This window comes from Salmo salar, unplaced genomic scaffold (assembly GCF_905237065.1).
Source record: "Salmo salar unplaced genomic scaffold, Ssal_v3.1, whole genome shotgun sequence".
Lineage (NCBI taxonomy): Eukaryota > Metazoa > Chordata > Actinopteri > Salmoniformes > Salmonidae > Salmo > Salmo salar.
This window is the reverse complement of record NW_025548112.1, coordinates 1-26,064: the sequence shown is the minus strand read 5'-3', so window position 1 is coordinate 26,064 and position 26,064 is coordinate 1. Positions and strand designations below refer to the sequence as shown.

General features: G+C 44.1%; 1 protein-coding gene across 1 annotated transcript in view; it reads right to left on the bottom strand.

Annotated features, from left to right (window-relative positions):
* LOC123732676 (B-cell receptor CD22-like) overlaps nt 1-24,242 on the bottom strand; it is a 30,686-nt gene extending 6,444 nt beyond the window's left edge. Inside the window, exon 1 of the mRNA XM_045711934.1 lies at nt 24,197-24,242. Coding sequence (XP_045567890.1) covers nt 24,197 — 1 coding nt within the window. The 5' untranslated portion in view covers nt 24,198-24,242. The remainder of the gene's footprint in view (nt 1-24,196) is intronic.
* Nucleotides 24,243-26,064: the final 1,822 nt, after the last annotated feature.

Genomic DNA, 26,064 nt, shown 5'->3' with positions numbered 1-26,064 from the left:
TCGCCAGAGCCGCCCGTCAGTCAGGAGTCGCCAGAGCCGCCCGTCAGTCAGGAGTCGCCAGAGCCGCCCGTCAGTCAGGAGTCGCCAGAGCCGCCCGTCAGTCAGGAGTCGCCAGAGCTGCCCGTCAGTCAGGAGTCGCCAGAGCCGCCCGTCAGTCAGGAGCCGCCAGAGCCGCCCGTCAGTCAGGAGCCGCCAGAGCGGCCCGACTGCCCGGAGATGCCAGAGCGGCCCGACTGCCCGGAGATGCCAGAACGGCCCGACTGCCCGGAGATGCCAGAGTGGCCCGACTGCCCGGAGATGCCAGAGCGGCCCGACTGCCCGGATCAGCCAGAGCGGCCCGTCGGCCAGGATCAGCCAGATCGGCCCGTCGGTCAGGATCAGCCAGAGCGGCCCGTCGGCCAGGATCAGCCAGAGCGGCCCGTCAGCCAGGATCAGCCAGAGTGGCCCATCTGCCCAGAGTCTGCTGATGACCAAAAATCAAGGGAGTCTAGCAGCAACCCTAAACTGAGTAAGCCTGACATTTCAGAACTTAAAGTAATTAACGGTTTAATTGATGAGTCTGCATACAGGGTGGAAAGGAGGAGGTCTGCCCATGATCCAGAGCAGGGGGAGTCTGCCTACGGTCCGAGGCAGATCGGGTCGGTCGGCACTCTGGAGGACAATAGGCCGGAGCCTGAACCACCACCTGTATAAGTGGGTTGGGGAGGGGGTGTAGCACAAGTGCCGTCGGTGACGGCAGCCACCCTCCCTTTAGTTTAGGGGATTTTTTGTTGTTTGGGGTTTTTGTTATTCTTGAGGTGCTTCCGGGGTTAGCACCTTTAGGGGGGGTACTGTCACGTCCTGGCCAATATAAGGGTTAATTGTTATTGTAGTTTGGTCAGGACGTGGCAGAGGGTATTTGTTTTATGTGGTTCGGGGTGGTGTTTTGGTAGAAGGGCGTTTGATTTATTATTTCCGGGTTTTTGGTTTATGGTCTATGTATTTCTATGTGTAGTCTGGTTAATGTATTTCTATGTTAGGTTGATTGGGGTTTGGGACTCTCAATTGGAGGCAGGTGCTTCCTCGTTGCCTCTGATTGAGAGTCCTATATATGGGTAATTGTTTGGTGTAGGTTTTTGTGGGAGATTGTTTCTTGTCTAGCGTGTGTGAGCCTGAGAAGACTGTTCGGGGATCGTGAGTTTGTTTTGTTGTTTTGGTGTTCATTTTGAGTTTAATAAATGTTCAAGATGAACAAACGCAGTCCTGCTGGATTTTGGTCCTCCTTCACCATCGATAACTGTAACAATGTGTGTGTATCTCTGTAATGTGTCTGTATCTCTGTAATGTATCTCTGTAATGTGTCTGTATCTCTGTAATGTGTCTGTATCTCTGTAATGTATCTCTGTAATGTATCTCTGTAATGTGTTTATATCTGCAATGTGTCTGTATCTATGCAATGTGTCTGTATCTATGCAATGTGTCTGTATCTATGCAATGTGTCTGTATCTATGCAATGTAAATGTGTTTATGTAAAACATAGGCACCACAATGTAAATAAGTCCCAGACTTTATTGTCCTTTAAATCAACAATCCTGGTCACTGTAAATAAACTGTGTGTACATGTGTGTATGTATTTTTTTAACTGACCAATAAAATCAATCAATCCAAACTGTGCAGCAGCCATTTGATGAATGGAAAGAGACATTTGTTACAAAACACCAGAAAGCTGAATGACATTCAGAGATTGTCAAGCCTTCGATACTGGGTAAGCCTACAAGGTAAGGTGGGATGTATTCCTATTTGTTCAGATTGATTGTGGTTTTAAAAACGTAAACCATGCTATAGAAGTGCTCCAAGTCGTTATGCTTTTGTTTATTGGTTGTGTGGTGCATTGGCACAGAAACCTGTTGGTAGAAAATGTGAATATATTTTATATAATTATAAATATGGCATCAAAATTTTGAAAATCTGATTTCCCCCTGGCTGATCACTGTCTGCAGCCGGCTCTGATCGTAATAATGAAATAGGCAGGGAGAGTGAGCTCATCCGTGGTGGTCGGCGAACCCTGAACCTTCTGGCCAATATCCCCTGTGTGCCATTGACTGTGCCACAAAAGCATGCTGAAGCGGCAAAGTCAATTTTCACATGAATAAACACACAGTCGCTATGTAATGATTACTAACTGGGTGGGTTGAGATTATTACATATAAAAGCACTAAACCTCTCTCTAAAAGCTTCACTTATACAAACGTTTTACTTGAACCCTAAATGGTTCTCCAGTAGATTAATAAGAAAAGCTCATCCATTGTTTAAAAATGGCCTTTTTGCCTTTGTGCAGATTGCCATGTCTCATTTTAGATTCATTGAGAATTATACTTTTTTCAAAAGTATCTGTCTTTTCAAACAAGCATTACAGAGCTGGTTACAATTTCATCCCCCTGAAAAGGGAGAACAAATATTACAACAAATATTATGGCTGAACTCAAATGGTTGATAAAATACCTGTAATTATGGGAAAGATGTTTGAACGTTGTGGATGCTTGTGCTTTTTTTTCACCTTAAAGATGCATCAATTTCAAAATGAGTAGGGTTTGTCCACACCATGTTGCCATAGTTGGTGAGTTGAGTGTGAAACCACAGACAAGAATCACTCAGTGAGGTGTGAAAGATACCTATTTAAAGGGAAGTGGAGACGCCTAACACCAGAATAACATTATGATTCATATCCTTTAGAAATGTCTGTAGAGAAACAGAACAACTAAAAGATAAGAATGAGACCATACCTGTCACAGACCAGAGAAATACCAGCAACACACTTCCTGCTGTTCTCAAGGCCATTGTTGCATCTCCCACCCTGCAGTCTTAGAAACATAAACAACAACTCACTCTATAGCAGGTGAATAACTCCACCTGATACATTGAAGTAGAAACTGTAAATGGGGTACAGGGCCTCATTACTGAAAATGAACCAGGCTCATATTGTGCTGTGTTGTATTGTGCTATATGGTTGTCTATGTGAATACTGTCTGTCTGTAAGTCTATTGCACTATGTATGTAATGTGTGTGACGTGTTGCATGTCTGTCTTCGTCTGTCTATTTAAGATGACATGCTGTCTGATGCAAAAACTATTTCCTAATGGATACAATAAAGTCATCAACATCACAAACAACAAAAACAATCACTTATTGAACAGATGTGTAGAACTGTAAACACATATTTCAACATTGATTGTTGTGAAGCTGTTTATTCTCAGATCCCCAGATACAGGAGGATAAATGTTCAATTCTCTATGGTCCGTCAAGCTGTACAGCAGCCTAAAGACTGACCACCAGGTTCAATGATAACTCCTATCCCCAAGCTGTGAGGCTAAACAACAATTGACTCTCTCTCTCACACACACACACACACACACACACACACACACACACACACACACACACACACACACACACACACACACACACACACGACACACACACACACACACACACACACACACACACACACACACACACACACACACACACACACACACACACACACACACACAGACACACACAGACACACAGACACACAGACACACACACACACACACCATCTGTAGTGAAGGCCCATAAGGCCCATAGAGTCTGTATCAGTCTAGAGAGCTGGTTGTTATGGATGTAGAAAAGTTCAAACACACATCCTACACAGTATAGATGTCAACCCTACTCCCTATCAGTCCCAGTATAGATGTCAACCCTACTCCCTATCAGTCCCAGTATAGATGTCAACCCTACTCCCTATCAGTCCCAGTATAGATGTCAACCCTACTCCCTATCAGTCCCAGTATAGATGTCAACCCTACTCCCTATCAGTCCCAGTATAGATGTCAACCCTACTCCCTATCAGTCCCAGTATAGATGTCAACCCTACTCCCTATCAGTCCCAGTATAGATGTCAACCCTACTCCCTATCAGTCCCAGTATAGATGTCAACCCTACTCCCTATCAGTCCCAGTATAGATGTCAACCCTACTCCCTATCAGTCCCAGTATAGATGTCAACCCTACTCCCTATCAGTCCCAGTATAGATGTCAACCCTACTCCCTATCAGTCCCAGTATAGATGTCAACCCTACTCCCTATCAGTCCCAGTATAGATGTCAACCCTACTCCCTATCAGTCCCAGTATAGATGTCAACCCTACTCCCTATCAGTCCCAGTATAGATGTCAACCCTACTCCCTATCAGTCCCAGTATAGATGTCAACCCTACTCCCTATCAGTCCCAGTATAGATGTCAACCCTACTCCCTATCAGTCCCAGTATAGATGTCAACCCTACTCCCTATCAGTCCCAGTATAGATGTCAACCCTACTCCCTATCAGTCCCAGTATAGATGTCAACCCTACTCCCTATCAGTCCCAGTATAGATGTCAACCCTACTCCCTATCAGTCCCAGTATAGATGTCAACCCTACTCCCTATCAGTCCCAGTATAGATGTCAACCCTACTCCCTATCAGTCCCAGTATAGATGTCAACCCTACTCCCTATCAGTCCCAGTATAGATGTCAACCCTACTCCCTATCAGTCCCAGTATAGATGTCAACCCTACTCCCTATCGGTCCCAGTATAGATGTCAACCCTACTCCCTATCAGTCCCAGTATAGATGTCAACCCTACTCCCTATCAGTCCCAGTATAGATGTCAACCCTACTCCCTATCAGTCCCAGTATAGATGTCAACCCTACTCCCTATCAGTCCCAGTATAGATGTCAACCCTACTCCCTATCAGTCCCAGTATAGATGTCAACCCTACTCCCTATCAGTCCCAGTATAGATGTCAACCCTACTCCCTATCAGTCCCAGTATAGATGTCAACCCTACTCCCTATCAGTCCCAGTATAGATGTCAACCCTACTCCCTATCAGTCCCAGTATAGATGTCAACCCTACTCCCTATCAGTCCCAGTATAGATGTCAACCCTACTCCCTATCAGTCCCAGTATAGATGTCAACCCTACTCCCTATCAGTCCCAGTATAGATGTCAACCCTACTCCCTATCAGTCCCAGTATAGATGTCAACCCTACTCCCTATCAGTCCCAGTATAGATGTCAACCCTACTCCCTATCAGTCCCAGTATAGATGTCAACCCTACTCCCTATCAGTCCCAGTATAGATGTCAACCCTACTCCCTATCAGTCCCAGTATAGATGTCAACCCTACTCCCTATCAGTCCCAGTATAGATGTCAACCCTACTCCCTATCAGTCCCAGTAAAGATGTCAACCCTACTCCCTATCAGTCCCAGTATAGATGTCAACCCTACTCCCTATCAGTCCCAGTATAGATGTCAACCCTACTCCCTATCGGTCCCAGTATAGATGTCAACCCTACTCCCTATCAGTCCCAGTATAGATGTCAACCCTACTCCCTATCAGTCCCAGTATAGATGTCAACCCTACTCAGTCTGGTCCTAAAGGACCCTCAGATAAATCCACTGTGTCATTCACACACATTCCAACACTCCTCCACTGAGACACTTTATGAATACAGGCCCTGATGTAACAACCAACACTGTCTCACCCTGATCTGTTTCACCTGTCTTGTGCTTGTCTCCACCCGCCCTCCAGGTGTCGCCAGTTTCCCCCCTTATCCCCTGTGTATTTATACAGTGGTGGAAAAGTACCCAATTGTCATACTTGAGTAAAAGTGAGTCACCCAGTAAAATACGACTTGAGTAAAAGTCTAAAAGTATTTGGTTTTAAATAATATGATATAAAGTATCAAAAATAAATGTAATTGCAAAAATGTACTTAAGTATCAAAAGTAAAAGTATGAATCATTTCAAATTCCTTGTTAAGCAAACCAGATGGCACAACTGTTTGTGTTTTGTTTGTATGTGCAGATAGCCAGGGGCACACTCCAACACTCAGAAATCATTCAGAAACAAAGCGTTTGTGTTTAGTGAGTTTTCACATCAGAATCAGTAGGGATGACCAGGGATGTTCTCTTGATAAGTGCGTGAATTGGACCTTTTCTGTCCTGCTAAGCATTCAAAATTTAACGAGGACTTTTGGGTGTCAGGGGAAATGTATTGAGTAATAAGTACATTATTTTCTTTTAGGAATGTAGTGAAGTAAAAGTGAAAGTTGTCAAAAATAAAAATAGTAAAATAAAGTACAGATACCCCAAAACAACTACTTCAGGAGTACTTGAAAGTATTTTTACTCAAGTACTTTACACCACTGCCTTTATACCTGTATTTTCTGTTTGTCTGTTGCCAGTTCGTCTCGCCAAGCCTACCAGCCTGGTTCTCCCTAGCCCCTGTTTCTCTCTAGCCCCTGGTTCCCCCTAGCCCCTGGTTCTCCCTAGCCCCTGGTTCTCCCTAGCCCCTGGTTCTCCCTAGCCCCTGGTTCTCCCTAGCCCCTGGTTCCCCCTAGCCCCTGGTTCCCCCCTAGCCCCTGTTTCTCCCTAGCCCCTGTTTCTCCCTAGCCCCTGGTTCTCCCTAGCCCCTGGTTCTCTCTAGCCCCTGGTTCTCCCTAGCCCCTGTTTCTCCCTAGCCCCTGGTTCTCCCTAGCCCCTGGTTCTCCCTAGCCCCTGTTTCTCTCTAGCCCCTGGTTCCCCCTAGCCCCTGGTTCCCCCTAGCCCCTGGTTCTCCCTAGCCCCTGGTTCTCCCTAGCCCCTGGTTCTCTCTAGCCCCTGTTTCTCCCTAGCCCCTGTTTCTCCCTAGCCCCTGGTTCTCTCTAGCCCCTGGTTCTCCCCTAGCCCCTGTTTCTCCCTAGCCCCTGGTTCTCTCTAGCCCCTGGTTCTCCCTAGCCCCTGGTTCTCCCTAGCCCCTGGTTCTCCCTAGCCCCTGTTTCTCCCTAGCCCCTGGTTCTCCCTAGCCCCTGGTTCTCTCTAGACCCTGGTTCTCCCTAGCCCCTGTTTCTCCCTAGCCCCTGGTTCTCCCTAGCCCCTGGTTCTCCCTAGCCCCTGGTTCTCCCTAGCCCCTGGTTCTCCCTAGCCCCTGGTTCTCTCTAGCCCCTGGTTCTCTCTAGCCCCTGGTTCTCCCTAGCCCCTGGTTCTCCCTAGCCCCTGGTTCTCTCTAGCCCCTGGTTCTCCCTAGCCCCTGGTTCTCCCTAGCCCCTGGTTCTCCCTAGCCCCTGGTTCTCCCTAGCCCCTGGTTCTCTCTAGCCCCTGTTTTTCTAGTTTTTCCGGTTTTGACCACTCTGCCTGTCCTGACCCCTGAGCCTGCCTGCCGTTCTGTACCTTCCTGACTCTACCCTGGATTACTGACCTCTGCCTGCCCTTGACCTGTCGTCTGCCTGCCCCCTGTTTTGTTAATAAACATCTGTTATTCAAACTGTCTGCATCTGGGTCTTATCTGACACAGTTCTGATCCAAAACACAGCTCAAAACATAACAAGAAGTAAAATTATACATTCCCCTCAAGAATATGACTAATGACTAAAATCAAATAACCCAAAACTATTTTTCAAGATATTGTCACGCGTACTTATAGAGTGAAGTGAAGGAGAGAGGTCCTGTACAGAGAGTCAACCAGTTGATACATATTTAAAGTAGTCAGGGCACAAGTAGCTGATGCAGAACTGTCCTTTCCTCTTTAAGTCATTAACATGCATGACGACGAGAACAACATGTCAGAGAAGGGAGGTTACTGTATTAGAATGGGCCCTACATTTCTAAAATGGACAAAATGTCCCCCATTTCCACTTTTATTTAAATACAGAATCATGTTAACAATATGTTGACTATTCTTTATGGAATGTTTATAATATCTTAGAATGTGTTGCCTTGTCCCTCTGAGTTCTACATGGAACAGGTCAAAGTTCCATTTACATTTGGTCAGTTCCATGAAGTCATTCATTCTATTCTATAAACACATTCAATTTACACTCCTCATCAGCTGCATCAAAGTGATACTGAAGGTTTCAGTGTTCTAGACTAGAGCTCTCCCTACTGGCATCTCAGCATTACTGTAGTGTCTCTTCGTACGATGGGCAGTAATATAATGCCTTGATCATATTCAGTTACACTGGCTTCTTCCCAAATGGCACCCTATGTCAAAAGTAGTACACTATTAAGGGAACAGGGTGCCATTTGGGAGAGAACCACTGTTGGCCATCGTGTATAGTACTGGTACCTAATAATAATGTCCTCAATAATGTTGGGCTAATAACAACATAACAAACTAATGAAACGCAACACTGGTGTTAAAAAGTAAAATTTAAGCACACAAAAATTGATGTCTGTTCTATAGAACATGCCGCTATCATATTCTGTTCCACTGTTGGCCCTTGTGAACAGCAGATGGCAAGCAGTGGATAGCAGCCGATTTACGGGCTCCTGACCTACTCCGCTATTTTGTGTCTTTTTTGTGCTGATTTTAACTTTACTCTGACCGAAAACAGCTTCCGGACATCAGAACAGTGATCATTTAACTTGATATGGACAAACATTTCTACCTCAACGAGATGGCAAATTATGGACGTTCTGCTTACTCCGGACCAGGCCCTAATCCCCCGGGACTCGAAAGAGGAAGTGGCGGCAATAGAGAGGCAAGTGAGCAGGCATCCTGACGAGATTACGTTGGCGATCAAATAGACCACCATTGCCCTCTGTTCTATTGTAAATAAGATTGTGTTCTTAACTGACTTTCCTAGTTAAATAAAGGTTAAATACAAAATGTATTTAATAAATTAATATTGGCGAACGTGCAGTCACTGGAGAACAAACTGGATGAGCTATGTTCTATCCTATCACTGGAAAACTGTAATACGTTTTTCTTGAGTTGTGGCTGAATGAGGACCTGGATATACATCTTGCTGGTTTTTCTACACAAAAATGTTTTGCTTTCTAGAACCTTAAAGGGTTATTTGGCTGATGCCATAGGAGAACCCTTTGAAGAATCCTTTTAGGTTCCAGGAAGAACCTTTTTGAATTACAGGTAGAACCTTTTTGGGTTCCATGTAGAACCCTTTCCACAGAGTGTTCTACATGTAAACGAAAGGGGTTCTACCTAGAACCAAAAAGGGTGCTCCTATTGGGACAGCCGAGGAACCCTTTTGGAACCCTTTTCTCTAAGAGCATCTTCAAGAATGGATGGCAGACTCTGGTAAGTCGAAGGGAGGAGGGGTGTGTCTCTTTGTTAAGGAAGTCTCAAGTTTTTGCTTGCCTGAGTTAGAATACCTTGTGATAAGCAGTAAACAATACTGTTTACCAAGAGAGTTTTCATCTACACTGAACAAAAATATAAACGCAACATGCTAAATATTTTAAGATTTTACTGACTTACAGTTCATATAAGGAAATCCGTTAATTTAAATAAATGTATTAGGACCTAATAGATTTCATATGACTGGGAATACACATATGCATCTGTTGGTCACAGATACCTTAAAAAAAAGGAGGGGCATGGATCAGAAAACTAGTCAGTATCTGGTGTGACCACTTTTTGTCTCATGCAGCGCGACATCTCCTTTCCATAGAGGCCTGTCGAATGTTGTCCAACTAATCTTTAATGGCTGTGAGAAGTTGCTGAATATTGGCAAGAACTGGAACATGCTGTCGTACACGTCGATCCAGAGCATCCAAAAGCATTCTCAATAGGACAGTGGTGAGTATGCAGGCCATAGAAGAACTGGGACATTTTCAGCTTCCAGAAATTGTGTATGATTCTTGCGACATGGGGCTGTGTATTTTGATGCTGAAACATGAGGTGATGGCGGTGGATGAATAGCACAAAAATGGGCCTCAGGATCTCGTCACAGTATCTCTCTGTATTCAAATTGACATCGATAAAATGCAATTGTGTTCGTTGTCCATAGCTTATGCCTAACCATACCATAACCCCACTGCCACCATGGGGTATACTGTTCACAACGTTGGCATCAGCAAAACGCTTGCCCAGACTACGCCATACACGCTGTCTGCTATCTGCCCGGTACAGTTGAAAACGGGATTCATCCGTGAAGAGCACACTTCTCCAGCGTGCCAGTGGCCATCGAAGGTGAGTATTTGCCCACTGAAGTCGATTACGATGCCAAACAGCAATCAGGTCAAAATATGCAGTTCTGTCCTTGAGCAAGGCAGTTAACACCCAACAACAACTGATCCCTGGTGCCGATGATGTCGATTAAGGCAGATCCCGCAGTGTTGCTCTGTTTCAGAGGGGTTAGGTTAACTGTAGAAGAAGTTTACAATTGGTTCATTCATCCCCTTCCTCTCCCCTGTAACTATTCCCCAGGTCGTTACTGTAAATGAGAACGTGTTCTCAGTCAACTTACCTGGTAAAATAACGGATAAATAAAATAAAGAAGACACATTTTAGTTGAATGGATTTAGTTGTGCAACTGACTGGGTATCCCCCTTTCCCTTACATGTGTGTACATTTTTATTTTACCTTTATTTAACTAGGAAAGTCGGTTAAGAGCAAATTCTTATTTTCAATGATGGCCTAGGAACAGTGGGTTAACTGCCTTGTTCAGGGGCAGAATGACAGATTTGTACCATGTCAGCCCAGGGATTCAATCTGCAACCTTTCAGTTACGAGTCCAACACTCTAACCACTAGGCTACCTGCCGCCCCATAACCACCTCAATTATTTCATACCCCTGCACATCAACTAGGTACTGGTAAATAGACATGTTATTTTTTACTCATTATTGTTATTTGTTATTCAGTTCCTTGTGTCACTATTTAAAATGTTTTTACTCTGCATTGTTGGAAATGGACCCGTTAGTAAGCATTTCAATCCACCGTCACTGTGTCTCACGTAAATAATACTCCTAAACACAACCCTCCATCACTGTGTTTCATATTAATACTGTATTACTCCTAAAAGCTAAACACCCAATCCCCTCTTACTTTAGCCCATTTTCAAACACGTCTCCACAAAAATCTATTACTGTCAGAGTCCTTAAAATAGCAGGAAAAAGTATTATATATGAAACCACATGTACAATACTGTATCAGATTAATATGCAGAAATACATCTACAGAGTACATAACAGAAAAACAAAACAACATACATTCCAATAGCATCGCCATGCACATAACAGGATACAGAAGTTCATGGTTACAAACAAATTATAAAATATACATATTTTAAGATATCGTCAAGCATACTTACAGAGTGAAGGGTAGACGTGTTGTAAGTTAACTTACTGTCAGTAAACAGACACTGAGTGTGAAGTTTGAGATCTGTGGTTAACCCAACATTGAAGTAGTCTGTGTCCATAGAGTTTAATAGAGGGCGCACTTGCTTCAAAACTAAAGCCATTGAATACAAACTTTCAGTTGGTTTACCGACTGTCATTAAAGTTATGGAAGTTGAAGAAGAAGACATTAACTACTTTAAAATGGAGATAGTCCTCAATTGCTCTTCTCATTCTGTTGCAGACGACATAATGACAAATATGCATAGATGGACCCTCTAGACAAATCTATGTCAGGAACTAAGAAGCTGATGCAGAGAGGGCTTCCTTCCTCAGTCACACATACAGTGTTCGAGAGCATCAAAACTGTGATGCATCGTGGGTAAATTGTGACTGACTGACTGACTGAGTGAGTGAGTAGTTATTTATCATGCAAGGTCATTTGTAGATCTCGACTCGTCTATAAAGTCGGCTGCAATGTCAAACACTCCTACATTTACATAACATTATAGCATTTGTAGCAAAAATCTAATTCAAATCATGGGACCGATAATATGATTTGTCAGATTAACATTAGCACATCATGTTCAAATCATCTATAAGTGACTTTGTTGAGCTTCACATTGAATTTTATACATTTGGATGATTTGGACATGATTTGGACATGATAAAATGACTAAAAGAAATGTGCAAAAAATGCTAATATTGGTCGGATGACTTGAATGGGATTTGTGCCACAAATGCTAAAACATTAGCAAGTGGAAACAGTACCAGGGGAAACTAAACCAAAGCATGGATTGCTGACATAGGAGGACATGAGGATGATGAGGGTGATGTGTTGATGAGGATGATGTGTTGATGAGGATGATGTGTTGATGAGGATGATGTGTTGATGATGATGATGTGTTGATGATGATGATGTGATGATGTGTTGATGAGGATGATGATGTGTTGATGAGGATGATGTGTTGATGAGGATGATGTGTTGATGATGATGATGTGTTGATGATGATGATGTGATGATGTGTTGATGAGGATGATGATGTGTTGATGAGGATGATGTGTTGATGATGATGATGTGTTGATGATGATGATGTGATGATGTGTTGATGAGGATGATGATGTGTTGATGAGGATGATGTGTTGATGAGGATGATGTGTTGATGATGATGATGTGTTGATGATGATGATGTGATGATGTGTTGATGAGGATGATGATGTGTTGATGAGGATGATGTGTTGATGAGGATGATGTGTTGATGATGATGATGTGTTGATGATGATGATGTGATGATGTGTTGATGAGGATGATGATGTGTTGATGAGGATGATGTGTTGATGAGGATGATGTGTTGATGAGGATGATGTGTTGATGAGGATAATGAGGATGATGTGGATGATGTGTTGATGAGGATGATGTGTTGATGAGGATGACGTGTTGATGAGGACGATGTGTTGATGTAGGATGCAGCTAAACAGCTTGACACAATAATTTCTGAGGTAGAGCCTCTACTGATTGAAGATAGCATGTAAATGGCTGTGAGAAACCTATCTAGTAACTGGACCTCTCTGTCTTTTAGAGTCCTGTAAAAGGCTGTGAGAAACCTATCTAATAACTGGACCTCTCTGTCTTTTAGAGCCCTGTAAAAGGCTGTGAGAAACCTATCTAGTAACTGGACCTCTCTGTCTTTTAGAGCTCTGTAAAAGGCTGTGAGAAACCTATCTAGTAACTGGACCTCTCTGTCTTTTAGAGTCCTGTAAAAGGTTGTGAGAAACCTATCTAGTAACTGGACCTCTCTGTCTTTTAGAGTCCTGTAAAAGGTTGTGAGAAACCTATCTAGTAACTGGACCTCTCTGTCTTTTAGAGCTCTGTAAAAGGCTGTGAGAAACCTATCTAGTAACTGAACCTCTCTGTCTTTTAGAGCCCTGTAAAAGGTTGTGAGAAACCTATCTAGTAACTGGACCTCTGCCTTTTAGAGTCCTGTAAAAGGCTGTGAGAAACCTATCTAGTAACTGGACCTCTGTGTTTTAGAGTCCATAGCATCCAAAGGCATATACATCTGTCAGCTGGTGTGACCTCAACAAGAAATGTCCAAAATTCCAACGCAATTACAACGTTAAAACAGACAACCCCCAACCTCACGTATGTGGACACTGCCCTGTCTGTAAAGGTATGTGGTATCCTACACTGCCCTGTCTGTAAAGGTATGTGGTATCCTACACTGCCCTGTCTGTAAAGGTATGTGGTATCCTACACTGCCCTGTCTGTAAAGGTATGTGGTATCCTACACTGCCCTGTCTGTAAAGGTATGTGGTATCCTACACTGCCCTGTCTGTAAAGGTATGTGGTATCCTACACTGCCCTGTCTGTAAAGGTATGTGGTATCCTACACTGCCCTGTCTGTAAAGGGGCTTTGAAAAGCAGAGACACTGAAGTGGTTCAAGAAGTGGAACATGAGTGCTACCTTCAACCATTGGATGAAGATGAACATTCAGAGACATTTGTGTTTTATGACTTTGAGAGTAATCAGCAACCAGGGGTTTATCTACCAATTGTTGTTTCCACCATGACTTTCAAGGGTGAAAAGTGGTCAGCAGACAGACTCAACTGTGCTAACATTTATAAACCCCCAGTACTAAAACACTGTGCTCTACTCTGTCTAAAACATTTATAAACCCCAGTACTAAAACACTGTGCACTACTCTGTCTAAAACATTTATAAACCCCAGTACTAAAACACTGTGCACTACTCTGTCTAAAACATTTATAAACCCCCAGTACTAAAACACTGTGCTCTACTCTGTCTAAAACATTTATAAAACCCTGCTACTAAAACACTGTGCTCTACTCTGTCTAAAACATTTATAAAACCCCAGTACTAAAACACTGTGCTCTACTCTGTCTAAAACATTTATAAACCCCTGCTACTAAAACACTGTGCTCTACTCTGTCTAAAACATTTATAAACCCCAGTACTAAAACACTGTGCTCTACTCTGTCTAAAACATTTATAAACCCCAGTACTAAAACACTGTGCACTACTCTGTCTAAAACATTTATAAACCCCAGTACTAAAACACTGTGCTCTACTCTGTCTAAAACATTTATAAACCCCAGTACTAAAACACTGTGCTCTACTCTGTCTAAAACATGTATAAACCCCAGTACTAAAACACTGCTCAACTCTGTCTAAAACATTTATAAACCCCAGTACTAAAACACTGTGCTCTACTCTGTCTAAAACATTTATAAACCCCCAGTACTAAAACACTGTGCTCTACTCTGTCTAAAACATTTATAAAACCCCAGTACTAAAACACTGTGCTCTACTCTGTCTAAAACATTTATAAACCCCAGTACTAAAACACTGTGCTCTACTCTGTCTAAAACATTTATAAAACCCCAGTACTAAAACACTGTGCTCTACTCTGTCTAAAACATTTATAAACCCCAGTACTAAAACACTGTGCTCTACTCTGTCTAAAACATTTATAAACCCCTGCTACTAAAACACTGCTCAACTCTGTCTAAAACATGTATAAACCCCAGTACTAAAACACTGTGCTCTACTCTGTCTAAAACATTTATTAACCCCAGTACTAAAACACTGTGCTCTACTCTGTCTAAAACATTTATAATCCCCCAGTACTAAAACACTGTGCTCTACTCTGTCTAAAACATTTATAAACCCCCGGTACTAAAACACTGTGCTCTACTCTGTCTAAAACATTTATATAACCCCAGTACTAAAACTTTTATTTTTATCCCAATTCTAGATCCTATGATTCCTATCTTCTTTTGAATCCCTTGATCAAATCATATCAAATTATATTTGTCACATGCACCGAATACAACAGGTGTAGAAATTACATTGAAATTCTGACTTACAAGCCCTTAACCAACAATGCATTTAAGAAAACAAGGTTAAGAAAGTAACAAAATAAAACAATTATAGAAAATAGGACAAATGTTAAAATAAAAATAATTAAGGAGCAACAAAAAAATAACAGTCGCGAGGCTATATACAGGGGGTACCGGTACAGAGTCAATGTGGAGGCTATATACAGGGGGTACCGGTACAGAGTCAATGTGGAGGCTATATACAGGGGGTACCGGTACAGAGTCAATGTGGAGGCTATATACAGGGGGTACCGGTACAGAGTCAATGTGGAGGCTATATACAGGGGGTACCGGTACAGAGTCAATGTGGAGGCTATATACAGGGGGTACCGGTACAGAGTCAATGTGGAGGCTATATACAGGGGGTACCGGTACAGAGTCAATGTGGAGGCTATATACAGGGGGTACCGGTACAGAGTCAATGTGGAGGCTATATACAGGGGGTACCGGTACAGAGTCAATGTGGAGGCTATATACAGGGGGTACTGGTACAGAGTCAATTTGAGGAGGCTATATACAGGGGGTACCGGTACAGAGTCAATGTGGAGGCTATATACAGGGGGTACCGGTACAGAGTCAATGTGGAGGCTATATACAGGGGGTACTGGTACAGAGTCAATTTGAGGAGGCTATATACAGGGGGTACCGGTACCGAGTCAATTTGGAGGCTATATACAGGGGGTACTGGTACAGAGTCAATGTGGAGGCTATATACAGGGGGTACCGGTATAGACTCAATGTGCGGGGGCACTGGTTTGTCAAGGTAATTGAGGTAATATGTACATGTAGGTAGAGGTAAAGTGACTGTGGATAACTGGGTAGAAGAAGGTGTTGCAGCCAGTGTCAAAGCCCAAGGTAGTCAAGTCTTGTTTTTTTGTAGACCCAGCCTTCAACAAGTGACACAGGGGGTACCGAGGCTTTCGACTCTGTCAATCACCACATCCTCATCGGCAGACTCAATAGCCTTGGTTTCTCAAATGATTGCCTCGCCTGGTTCACCAGCTACTTCTCTGAAAGAGTTCAATCTGTCAAATCGGATGGCCTCTGGTAGTTCTATGGGGGTGCCACAGGGTTCAGTTATTGGGCCAACTCTTTTCTCTGTGTACATCAATGATGTCTCTCTTTCTGCTGGTGAGTCTCTGATCCACCTCTACGCAGACGACACCATTCTGTATACTTCTGGCCCTTCTTTGGACACTGTGTTAACACTGTGTTAACAACCCTCCAGACGAGCTTCAATGCCATACAACTCTCCTTCCTTGGCCTCCAACTGCTCGTAAATACAAGTAAAACTAATGCATGCTCTTCAACCTGATCGCTGCCTGCACCTAACCCGCCCCGTCCTTACTTAGAATATGTGGACAACTACAAATACCTAGGTGTCTGGTTACACTGTAAGCTCTCCTCCCAGACTCACATCAAACATCTCCAATCCAAAGTTAAATCTAGAATTGGCTTCCTATTTCACAACAAAGCATCCTTCACTCATACCGCCAAACATACCCTTGTAAAACTGACCATCCTACCGATCCTCGACTTCGGCGATGTCATTTACAAAATAGCCTCCAATACCCCACTCAATAAACTGGATGCAGTCTATCACAGTGCCATCCGTTTTGTCACCAAAGCGCCATATACTACCCACCACTGCGACGTGTACGCTCTCGTTGGCTGGCCCTCGCTTCATACTCGTCGCCAAACCCACTGGCTCCAGGTCATCTACAAGACCCTGCTAGGTAAAGTCCCCCCTTAATTCAGCGCACTGGTCACCATAGCAGCACCCACCTGTAGCACGCGCTCCAGCAGGTATATCTCTCTGGTCACCCCCAAAGCCAATTCCTCCTTTGGCTGTCTCTCCTTCCAGTTCTCTGCTGCCAATGACTGGAACGAACTACAAAAATCTCTGAAACTGGAAATACTTCTCTCCCTCACTAGCTTTAAGCACCAGCTGTCAGAGCAGCTCACAGATCACTGCACCTGTACATAGCCCATCTATAATTTAGCCCAAACAACTACCTCTTCCCCTACCATATTTATTTATTTATTTATCTCCTTTGCACCCCATTATTTCTATTTCTACTTTGCACTTTCTTCCACTACAAATCTACCATTCCAGTGTTTTACTTGCTATATTGTACTTACTTTGCCACCATGGCCTTTTTTGCCTTTACCTCCCTTATTTCACTTCATTTGCTCACATTGTATATAGACTTATTTTTCTACTGTATTATTCACTGTATGTTTGTTTTACTCCATGTGTAACTCTGTGTTGCTGCTTTGCTTTATCTTGGCCAGGTCGCAATTGTAAATGAGAACTTGTTCTCAACTTGCCTACCTGGTTAAATAAAGGTGAAATAAAAATAATTACATTGTTTAAGTTTCTTTTCACGAGATTAGGCTTAGAGAAGAGGTATCGTGTGGCCACAGCTTTGTATGTGGAACTTTCCCAGGAAATCAGACACTCTTTTTAAAGAGTACATCAATACCTCCTTGAGAGGCGAGCAAATGGCTTCAGGATATCCTGCATCAGCCACAGATCAAGAGAGCAAAGACAGATACATTCAGGACTATCATGAAAAGGGAGCATACGTCTTGACCCTGACAGAATAGAGGTCATCAAAGCCAAAAGAAACGTGTGTAAACTTCTCTTGAACAGTTTCTGGGGCAAATTTGCTCAGAGAAGTAATATATTAACATCAATCATTAAAGATCCCGAATAATTATTGTAATACATTTTTTTCAGACCAATATGTAATTACTAATTTTTAGTTCTTGAATCAAGACATATCTCTGGTGTAATGGAGACGTAACAAGAAGAGGGTTCTACCAGCTCCTACCACGGCCTATGGACTATACACCCTCATGGAGCAGCTGCAGAGGAGGGTTCTACCAGCTTCTACCATGGCCTATGGACTATATACCCTCATGGAGCAGCTGCAGAGGAGGGGTCTACCAGCTTCTACCACGGCCTATGGACTATATACCCTCATGGAGCAGCTGCAGAGGAGGGGTCTACCAGCTTCTACCACGGCCTATGGACTATATACCCTCATGGAGCAGCTGCAGAGGAGGGGTCTACCAGCTTCTACCACGGCCTATGGACTATATACCCTCATGGAGCAGCTGCAGAGGAGGGGTCTACCAGCTTCTACCACGGCCTATGGACTATATACCCTCATGGAGCAGCTGCAGAGGAGGGTTCTACCAGCTTCTACCACGGCCTATGGACTATATTCCCTCATGGAGCAGCTGCAGAGGAGGGGTCTACCAGCTTCTACCACGGCCTATGGACTATATACCCTCATGGAGCAGCTGCAGAGGAGGGGTCTACCAGCTTCTACCACGGCCTATGGACTATACACCCTCATGGAGCAGCTGCAGAGGAGGGTTCTACCAGCTTCTACCACGGCCTATGGACTATACACCCTCATGGAGCAGCTGCAGAGGAGGGTTCTACCAGCTTCTACCACGGCCTATGGACTATATACCCTCATGGAGCAGCTGCAGAGGAGGGGTCTACCAGCTTCTACCACGGCCTATGGACTATATACCCTCATGGAGCAGCTGCAGAGGAGGGGTCTACCAGCTTCTACCACGGCCTATGGACTATATACCCTCATGGAGCAGCTGCAGAGGAGGGTTCTACCAGCTTCTACCACGGCCTATGGACTATATACCCTCATGGAGCAGCTGCAGAGGAGGGGTCTAACAGCTTCTACCACGGCCTATGGACTATATACCCTCATGGAGCAGCTGCAGAGGAGGGGTCTACCAGCTTCTACCACGGCCTATGGACTATATACCCTCATGGAGCAGCTGCAGAGGAGGGGTCTACCAGCTTCTACCACGGCCTATGGACTATATACCCTCATGGAGCAGCTGCAGAGGAGGGTTCTACCAGCTTCTACCACGGCCTATGGACTATATACCCTCATGGAGCAGCTGCAGAGGAGGGTTCTACCAGCTTCTACCACGGCCTATGGACTATATTCCCTCATGGAGCAGCTGCAGAGGAGGGGTCTACCAGCTTCTACCACGGCCTATGGACTATATACCCTCATGGAGCAGCTGCAGAGGAGGGTTCTACCAGCTTCTACCACGGCCTATGGACTATATACCCTCATGGAGCAGCTGCAGAGGAGGGGTCTACCAGCTTCTACCACGGCCTATGGACTATATACCCTCATGGAGCAGCTGCAGAGGAGGGGTCTACCAGCTTCTACCACGGCCTATATACCCTCATGGAGCAGCTGCAGAGGAGGGTTCTACCAGCTTCTACCACGGCCTATGGACTATATACCCTCATGGAGCAGCTGCAGAGGAGGGGTCTACCAGCTTCTACCATGGCCTATGGACTATATACCCTCATGGAGCAGCTGCAGAGGAGGGGTCTACCAGCTTCTACCACGGCCTATGGACTATATACCCTCATGGAGCAGCTGCAGAGGAGGGTTCTACCAGCTTCTACCACGGCCTATGGACTATATTCCCTCATGGAGCAGCTGCAGAGGAGGGGTCTACCAGCTTCTACCACGGCCTATATACCCTCATGGAGCAGCTGCAGAGGAGGGTTCTACCAGCTTCTACCACGGCCTATGGACTATATACCCTCATGGAGCAGCTGCAGAGGAGGGGTCTACCAGCTTCTACCATGGCCTATGGACTATATACCCTCATGGAGCAGCTGCAGAGGAGGGTTCTACCAGCTTCTACCACGGCCTATGGACTATATTCCCTCATGGAGCAGCTGCAGAGGAGGGGTCTACCAGCTTCTACCACGGCCTATATACCCTCATGGAGCAGCTGCAGAGGAGGGGTCTACCAGCTTCTACCACGGCCTATGGACTATATACCCTCATGGAGCAGCTGCAGAGGAGGGTCTACCAGCTCCTACCACGGCCTATGGACTATATACCCTCATGGAGCAGCTGCAGAGGAGGGGTCTACCAGCTTCTACCACGGCCTATGGACTATATACCCTCATGGAGCAGCTGCAGAGGAGGGGTCTACAGGCTTCTACCATGGCCTATGGACTATATACCCTCATGGAGCAGCTGCAGAGGAGGGGTCTACCAGCTTCTACCACGGCCTATATACCCTCATGGAGCAGCTGCAGAGGAGGGTTCTACCAGCTTCTACCACGGCCTATGGACTATATTCCCTCATGGAGCAGCTGCAGAGGAGGGGTCTACCAGCTTCTACCACGGCCTATATACCCTCATGGAGCAGCTGCAGAGGAGGGGTCTACCAGCTTCTACCACGGCCTATGGACTATATACCCTCATAGAGCAGCTGCAGAGGAGGGGTCTACCAGCTTCTACCACGGCCTATGGACTATATACCCTCATGGAGCAGCTGCAGAGGAGGGTTCTACCAGCTTCTACCACGGCCTATGGACTATATACCCTCATGGAGCAGCTGCAGAGGAGGGGTCTACCAGCTTCTACCACGGCCTATGGACTATATTCCCTCATGGAGCAGCTGCAGAGGAGGGTTCTACCAGCTTCTACCACGGCCTATGGACTATATTCCCTCATGGAGCAGCTGCAGAGGAGGGTTCTTTACCATGACACAGACTCTGTGGTAGATGTAAGCAAACCTGGTGATTGGAACCCCTCTCTCAGCAACTATTTGGGTGGTTTAATGAGTGAACTCGAAGATGGTGACCATATTATTTCAATAACATGATACAATTTAACATTTGTGACATTCTTTAAACATTTGATGTGAGCATACACATTGATTATAGAGTCTTAAAGGATATATACTTAAACACTTTTCTAACAAAACGATCTACTGTCCTATCATTACTTCTTAAATCATCATTATAAAGAGATACAACATCTTCAAAAGAAACTCCACGGGCTCTTTGGCCACAGGTAGAAAACACAGTGTTGACCACAGGTAGAATACACAGTGTTGACCACAGGTAGAATACACAGTGTTGACCACAGGTAGAATACACAGTGTTGACCACAGGTAGAATACACAGTGGTGACCACAGGTAGAATACACAGTGTTGACCACAGGTAGAATACACAGTGTTGACCACAGGTAGAATACACAGTGTTGACCACAGGTAGAATACACAGTGTTGACCACAGGTAGAATACACAGTGGTGACCACAGGTAGAATACACAGTGTTGACCACAGGTAGAATACACAGTGTTGACCACAGGTAGAATACACAGTGTTGACCACAGGTAGAATACACAGTGTTGACCACAGGTAGAATACACAGTGGTGACCACAGGTAGAAAACACAGTGGTGACCACAGGTAGAATACACAGTGGTGACCACAGGTAGAAAACAGTGTTGACCACAGGTAGAATACACAGTGTTGACCACAGGTAGAATACAGAGTGTTGACCACAGGTAGAATACACAGTGTTGACCACAGGTAGAATACACAGTGTTGACCACAGGTAGAAAACACAGTGGTAACCACAGGTTGTTGAAAGGTTATATTGTACTTCTTTGAAGCTGTAGTAGATCTTTGATCCATTTTTGTTTAAAACTGTTTACTAAATGGGGGGAAATTAGAAAATGTGGGGGGGGAAAGCCGTAGGAATCCAAAAAAGTGAAATGAGAAAATCCGGGGGGGAAAATGATGAGATTTTTCTACCTCCTTCGTCATCTTCTAATGTGACAGCTAACCAATGTTCACCAGGCAGGTGTTCAGCATGGGTATTGACAATGAACATGGCCGGTTGCTCCTGCCATTTCTCAATAGGTAGTTCATCACAAGCCCAAACTCCACAAAACAGTTTTCCGGTCAAGGGGGTTCGTGAGACCTTCTAGCTCTTGGGTATTCATGTTTTGATCAATGATCCTTAACACAGTGGGGGGAAAGTATTTCATCCCCTGCTGATTTTGTACGTTTGCCCACTGACAAAGAAATGATCAGTCTATAATTTTAATGGTAGGTTTATTTGAACAGTGAGAGACAGAATAACAACAACAAAAATCCAGAAAAATGCACGTCAAAAATGTTATAAAATGGTTTGCATTTAAATGAGGGAAATAAGTATTTGACCCCTCTGCAAAACATGACTTAGTACTTGGTGGCAAAACCCTTGTTGGCAATCACAGAGGTCAGATGTTTCTTGTAGTTGGCCACCAGGTTTGCACACATCTCAGGAGGGATTTTGTCCCACTCCTCTTAGCAGATCTTCTCCAAGTCATTAAGGTTTCGAGGCTGACGTTTGGCAACTCGAACCTTCAGCTCCCCTCCACAGATTTTCTATGGAGGTCACTCCAGGACCTTAATGTGCTTCTTCTTGAGCCACTCCTTTGTTGCCTTGGCCGTGTGTTTTGGGTCATTGTCATGCTGGAATACCCATCCATGACCCATTTTCAATGCCCTGGCTGAGGGAAGGAGGTTCTCACCCAAGATTTGACGGTACATGGCCCCGTCCAACGTCCCTTTGATGCGGTAAAGTTGTCCTGTCCCCTTAGCAGAAAAACACCCCCAAAGCATAATGTTTCCACCTCCATGTTTGACGGTGGGATGGTGTTCTTGGGGTCATAGGCATCATTCCTCCTCCTCCAAACACGGCGAGTTGAGTTGATGCCAAAGAGCTCCATTTTGGTCTCATCTGACCACAACACTTTCACCAGTTGTCCTCTGAGTCATTCAGATGTTCATTGGCAAACTTCAGACGAGCATGTATATGTGCTTTCTTGAGCAGGGGGACCTTGCAGTCGCTGCAGGATTTCAGTCCTTCACGGCGTAGAGTGTTACCATTTGTTTTCTTGGTGACTATGGTCCCAGCTGCCTTGAGATCATTGACAAGATCCTCCCGTGTAGTTCTGGGCTGATTCCTCACCGTTCTCATGATCATTGCAACTCCACGAGGTGAGATCTTGCATGGAGCCCCAGGCCGAGGGAGAGTTACCATGGTTATTATTATTTACAGGGACACTGAGGAGTCAACATAATGAACTCTAAACACTGGATAGAGGGGCTCAGTGAATGTGGAGGTGAATGTGATCAGGTGGGTCAGTGTGTCAGAGGAGGCTCTATAGAAGGACAGAGTGCCGGCTGACCAGTCCAGATACACTCCTACTCTGTGGGGGGCTGGAGGAGGGGACGTCTATGGTAGTGGGATGATTATTATGCCAGGCAGAGTATCTGTTTTCAGAGCAGAACAGACTCCAGGACTTGTCATTGTGTCCAAGACAACAGTCATCACCCCATCCTCTCCTGTTGATTCCTTTATATGTCACTCCTATATAAGCCCCTCTCCCACTCCACTCTACCTCCCAGTAACAGCGCCCAGTCAGACCCTCTCTACACAGCACCTGTCTCCAGTCCTCAAATCTCTCTGGGTGATCAGGATACGGCTGCTCCTCTGTCCTACATGTCACCTTTCTGTTCTCCTCAGACAGAGAGAGGAGTCTGTTTACTGTGTTTGGGTCCAGTGTGAGATCACAGACATCTGATGGATGAAACCAGACACAATATTAGAAATCATCATCATTCACATTAGAATGTTAACTCACTTTTCACTAATTCATTTAATGTAGATGTTTCTAGGTATCAAAAGGAGAAGTTAAGGTAACTTGAGACTTGTTGAATGATCACATGTTATACTGTATGGTAATATAAAAACACACTTATTCACATTAATTACACACACACACACACACACACACACACACAGTCAAAGCAACTCTTTGTAAACGTTGGTGTCCCTGATTTCTGCTTCTGTAGAACTACAGATGATATTTAATATGACCAAGTCAGTAATGATGGTGGACTTTGACTTAACTTGAATTAAGACTTATTCTTAGTCATATTCTTCACAGCAGTCAACACTCACATTTTCTGGCCCAGGTTTCATTCTGTTCTCTCCACCATGTTCCACACTGTAGCAGTAAGCAGAAAAACAGACAGTCATTGAGGGATACACCTGAACTCTCTCACACACACACACACACACACACACACACACACACACACACACACACACACACACACACACACACACACACACACACACACACACACACACACACACACACACACACACACACACACACACACACACACACACACCCACACACAGTTAGCATATAACTTTGTCCAAGTGGAGTTCAGAATGTTTGTCTTAACTAGCCTGAAAAGTCCAACATGTCTGATATGAACATTGACATAAACCCTCTACATACTTGAGTTTCTCCAGTCTGCAGTGTGGATCCTCCAGTCCAGCAGAGAGCAGTCCTGACTCCTGAGTCTCCTGGGTGATTGTAGCTCAGGTCCAGCTCTCTCAGGTGTGAGGGGTTTGACCTCAGAGCTGAGACCAGAGAAGCACAGCCTTCCTCTGTGACTAGACAGCCTGACAGCCTGCAAAGAGTCAAATCAAATTAAAACCACACTGCTATTCTTTGGTGGTGAAAATAGTGGCAGTATATTTCTTCAACATATTCAGATATATCAGTCATGAAACCTGCGATATCTATTCAGAAATTAATGTATCATATTATAAATGACAAATTATCAAAGTATTGCCTGCAGATAGAAACATGAATAATACAAATATTTGAGAAGACTGACCAGACCAGTTTAAAAGCAGTTTCATATGAGGTGAGAGTATATAATGTCACCTTTTATATGAGGATATTTTCATTCATTTCTGTTTCACCATTTAGAAATAAAAGCACTTTATGTATCTTGTAATACACTATGAGTATTAAAATAGTCGAAAGGATTAGTATTTGGTCCCATATTCTTTGACTGCAATGACTACATCAAGCCTGTGACTGCCATGATGAGAAAGATCCGTGATGATAATGAGTGAGAAAGTTACAGAGGCTACAACAAAACATGCTAACCTCACCATTACCAATAACAGAGGCCAACAGAGGCACAACAAAACATGCTCAACCTCTCACCATTACCAATAACAGAGGCTACAACAAAACATGCTAACCTCTCACCATTACCAATAACAGAGCCTACAACTTACCATTACCAATAACAGAGGCTACAACAAAACATGCTAACCTCTCACCATTACCAATAACAGAGGCTACAACAAAACATGCTAACCTCTCACCATTACCAATAACAGAGGATACAACAAAACATGCTAACCTCTCACCATTACCAATAACAGAGCTACAACAAAACATGCTAACCTCTCACCATTACCAATAACATAGGCTACAACAAAACATGCTAACCTCTCACCATTACCAATAACAGAGGCTACAACAAAACATGCTAACCTCTCACCATTACCAATAACAGAGACTACAACAAAACATGCTAACCTCTCACCATTATCAATAACAGAGGCTCATTCATCATCATTAACGATTCATTCATGTTTATTCATAATCATGGTATCATCCACATGAATGTAGTGTTCAGAAACATCTTCTATTCTTACTGACAACACGTGATGACTCCAAAATGACGGACATTATTCACCATTAATTTACTATTAGGAAAAATATAATCTAAAACACAACCCAATTTAAAACTGTAAGCTTCACTGTCCAAACACATATGGTGTGGACTATGTGTGTCTGGTAAACACATGTGGATCTGGTGAACAGTTATCACTTGTTGACCAACTACAGGAATACTGACCTCAGAGTCTCCAGTTTACAGTGGGGATTATCCAGTCCAGCAGAGAGCAGCTTCACTCCTGAATCCTTCAGGTCATTGTTGCTCAGGTCCAGCTCTCTCAGGTGTGAGGGATTTGACTTCAGAGCTGAGACCAGAGAAGCACAGCCTTTCTCTGTGACTCCACAGCCTGACAGCCTGCAACAAGATCATCATGACTTCACAAACACACTGTTAATTTAACACCAGTAGTGTAGAAGGACAATGGAAGATGCATTTGGTTCATATTCCCAAACAACATATAGATTCATCTTCTGTCTCCTAGAATTGTATGGTCATATTGTATTACTAGATTGAATATCTGATTCAATATGTTATTCAATATAATATTATATACATATTATAATACATATTTTTCTCTAAACATAATATTTCTTCCCGATGATTAGTTCTTAAATGTCATTTT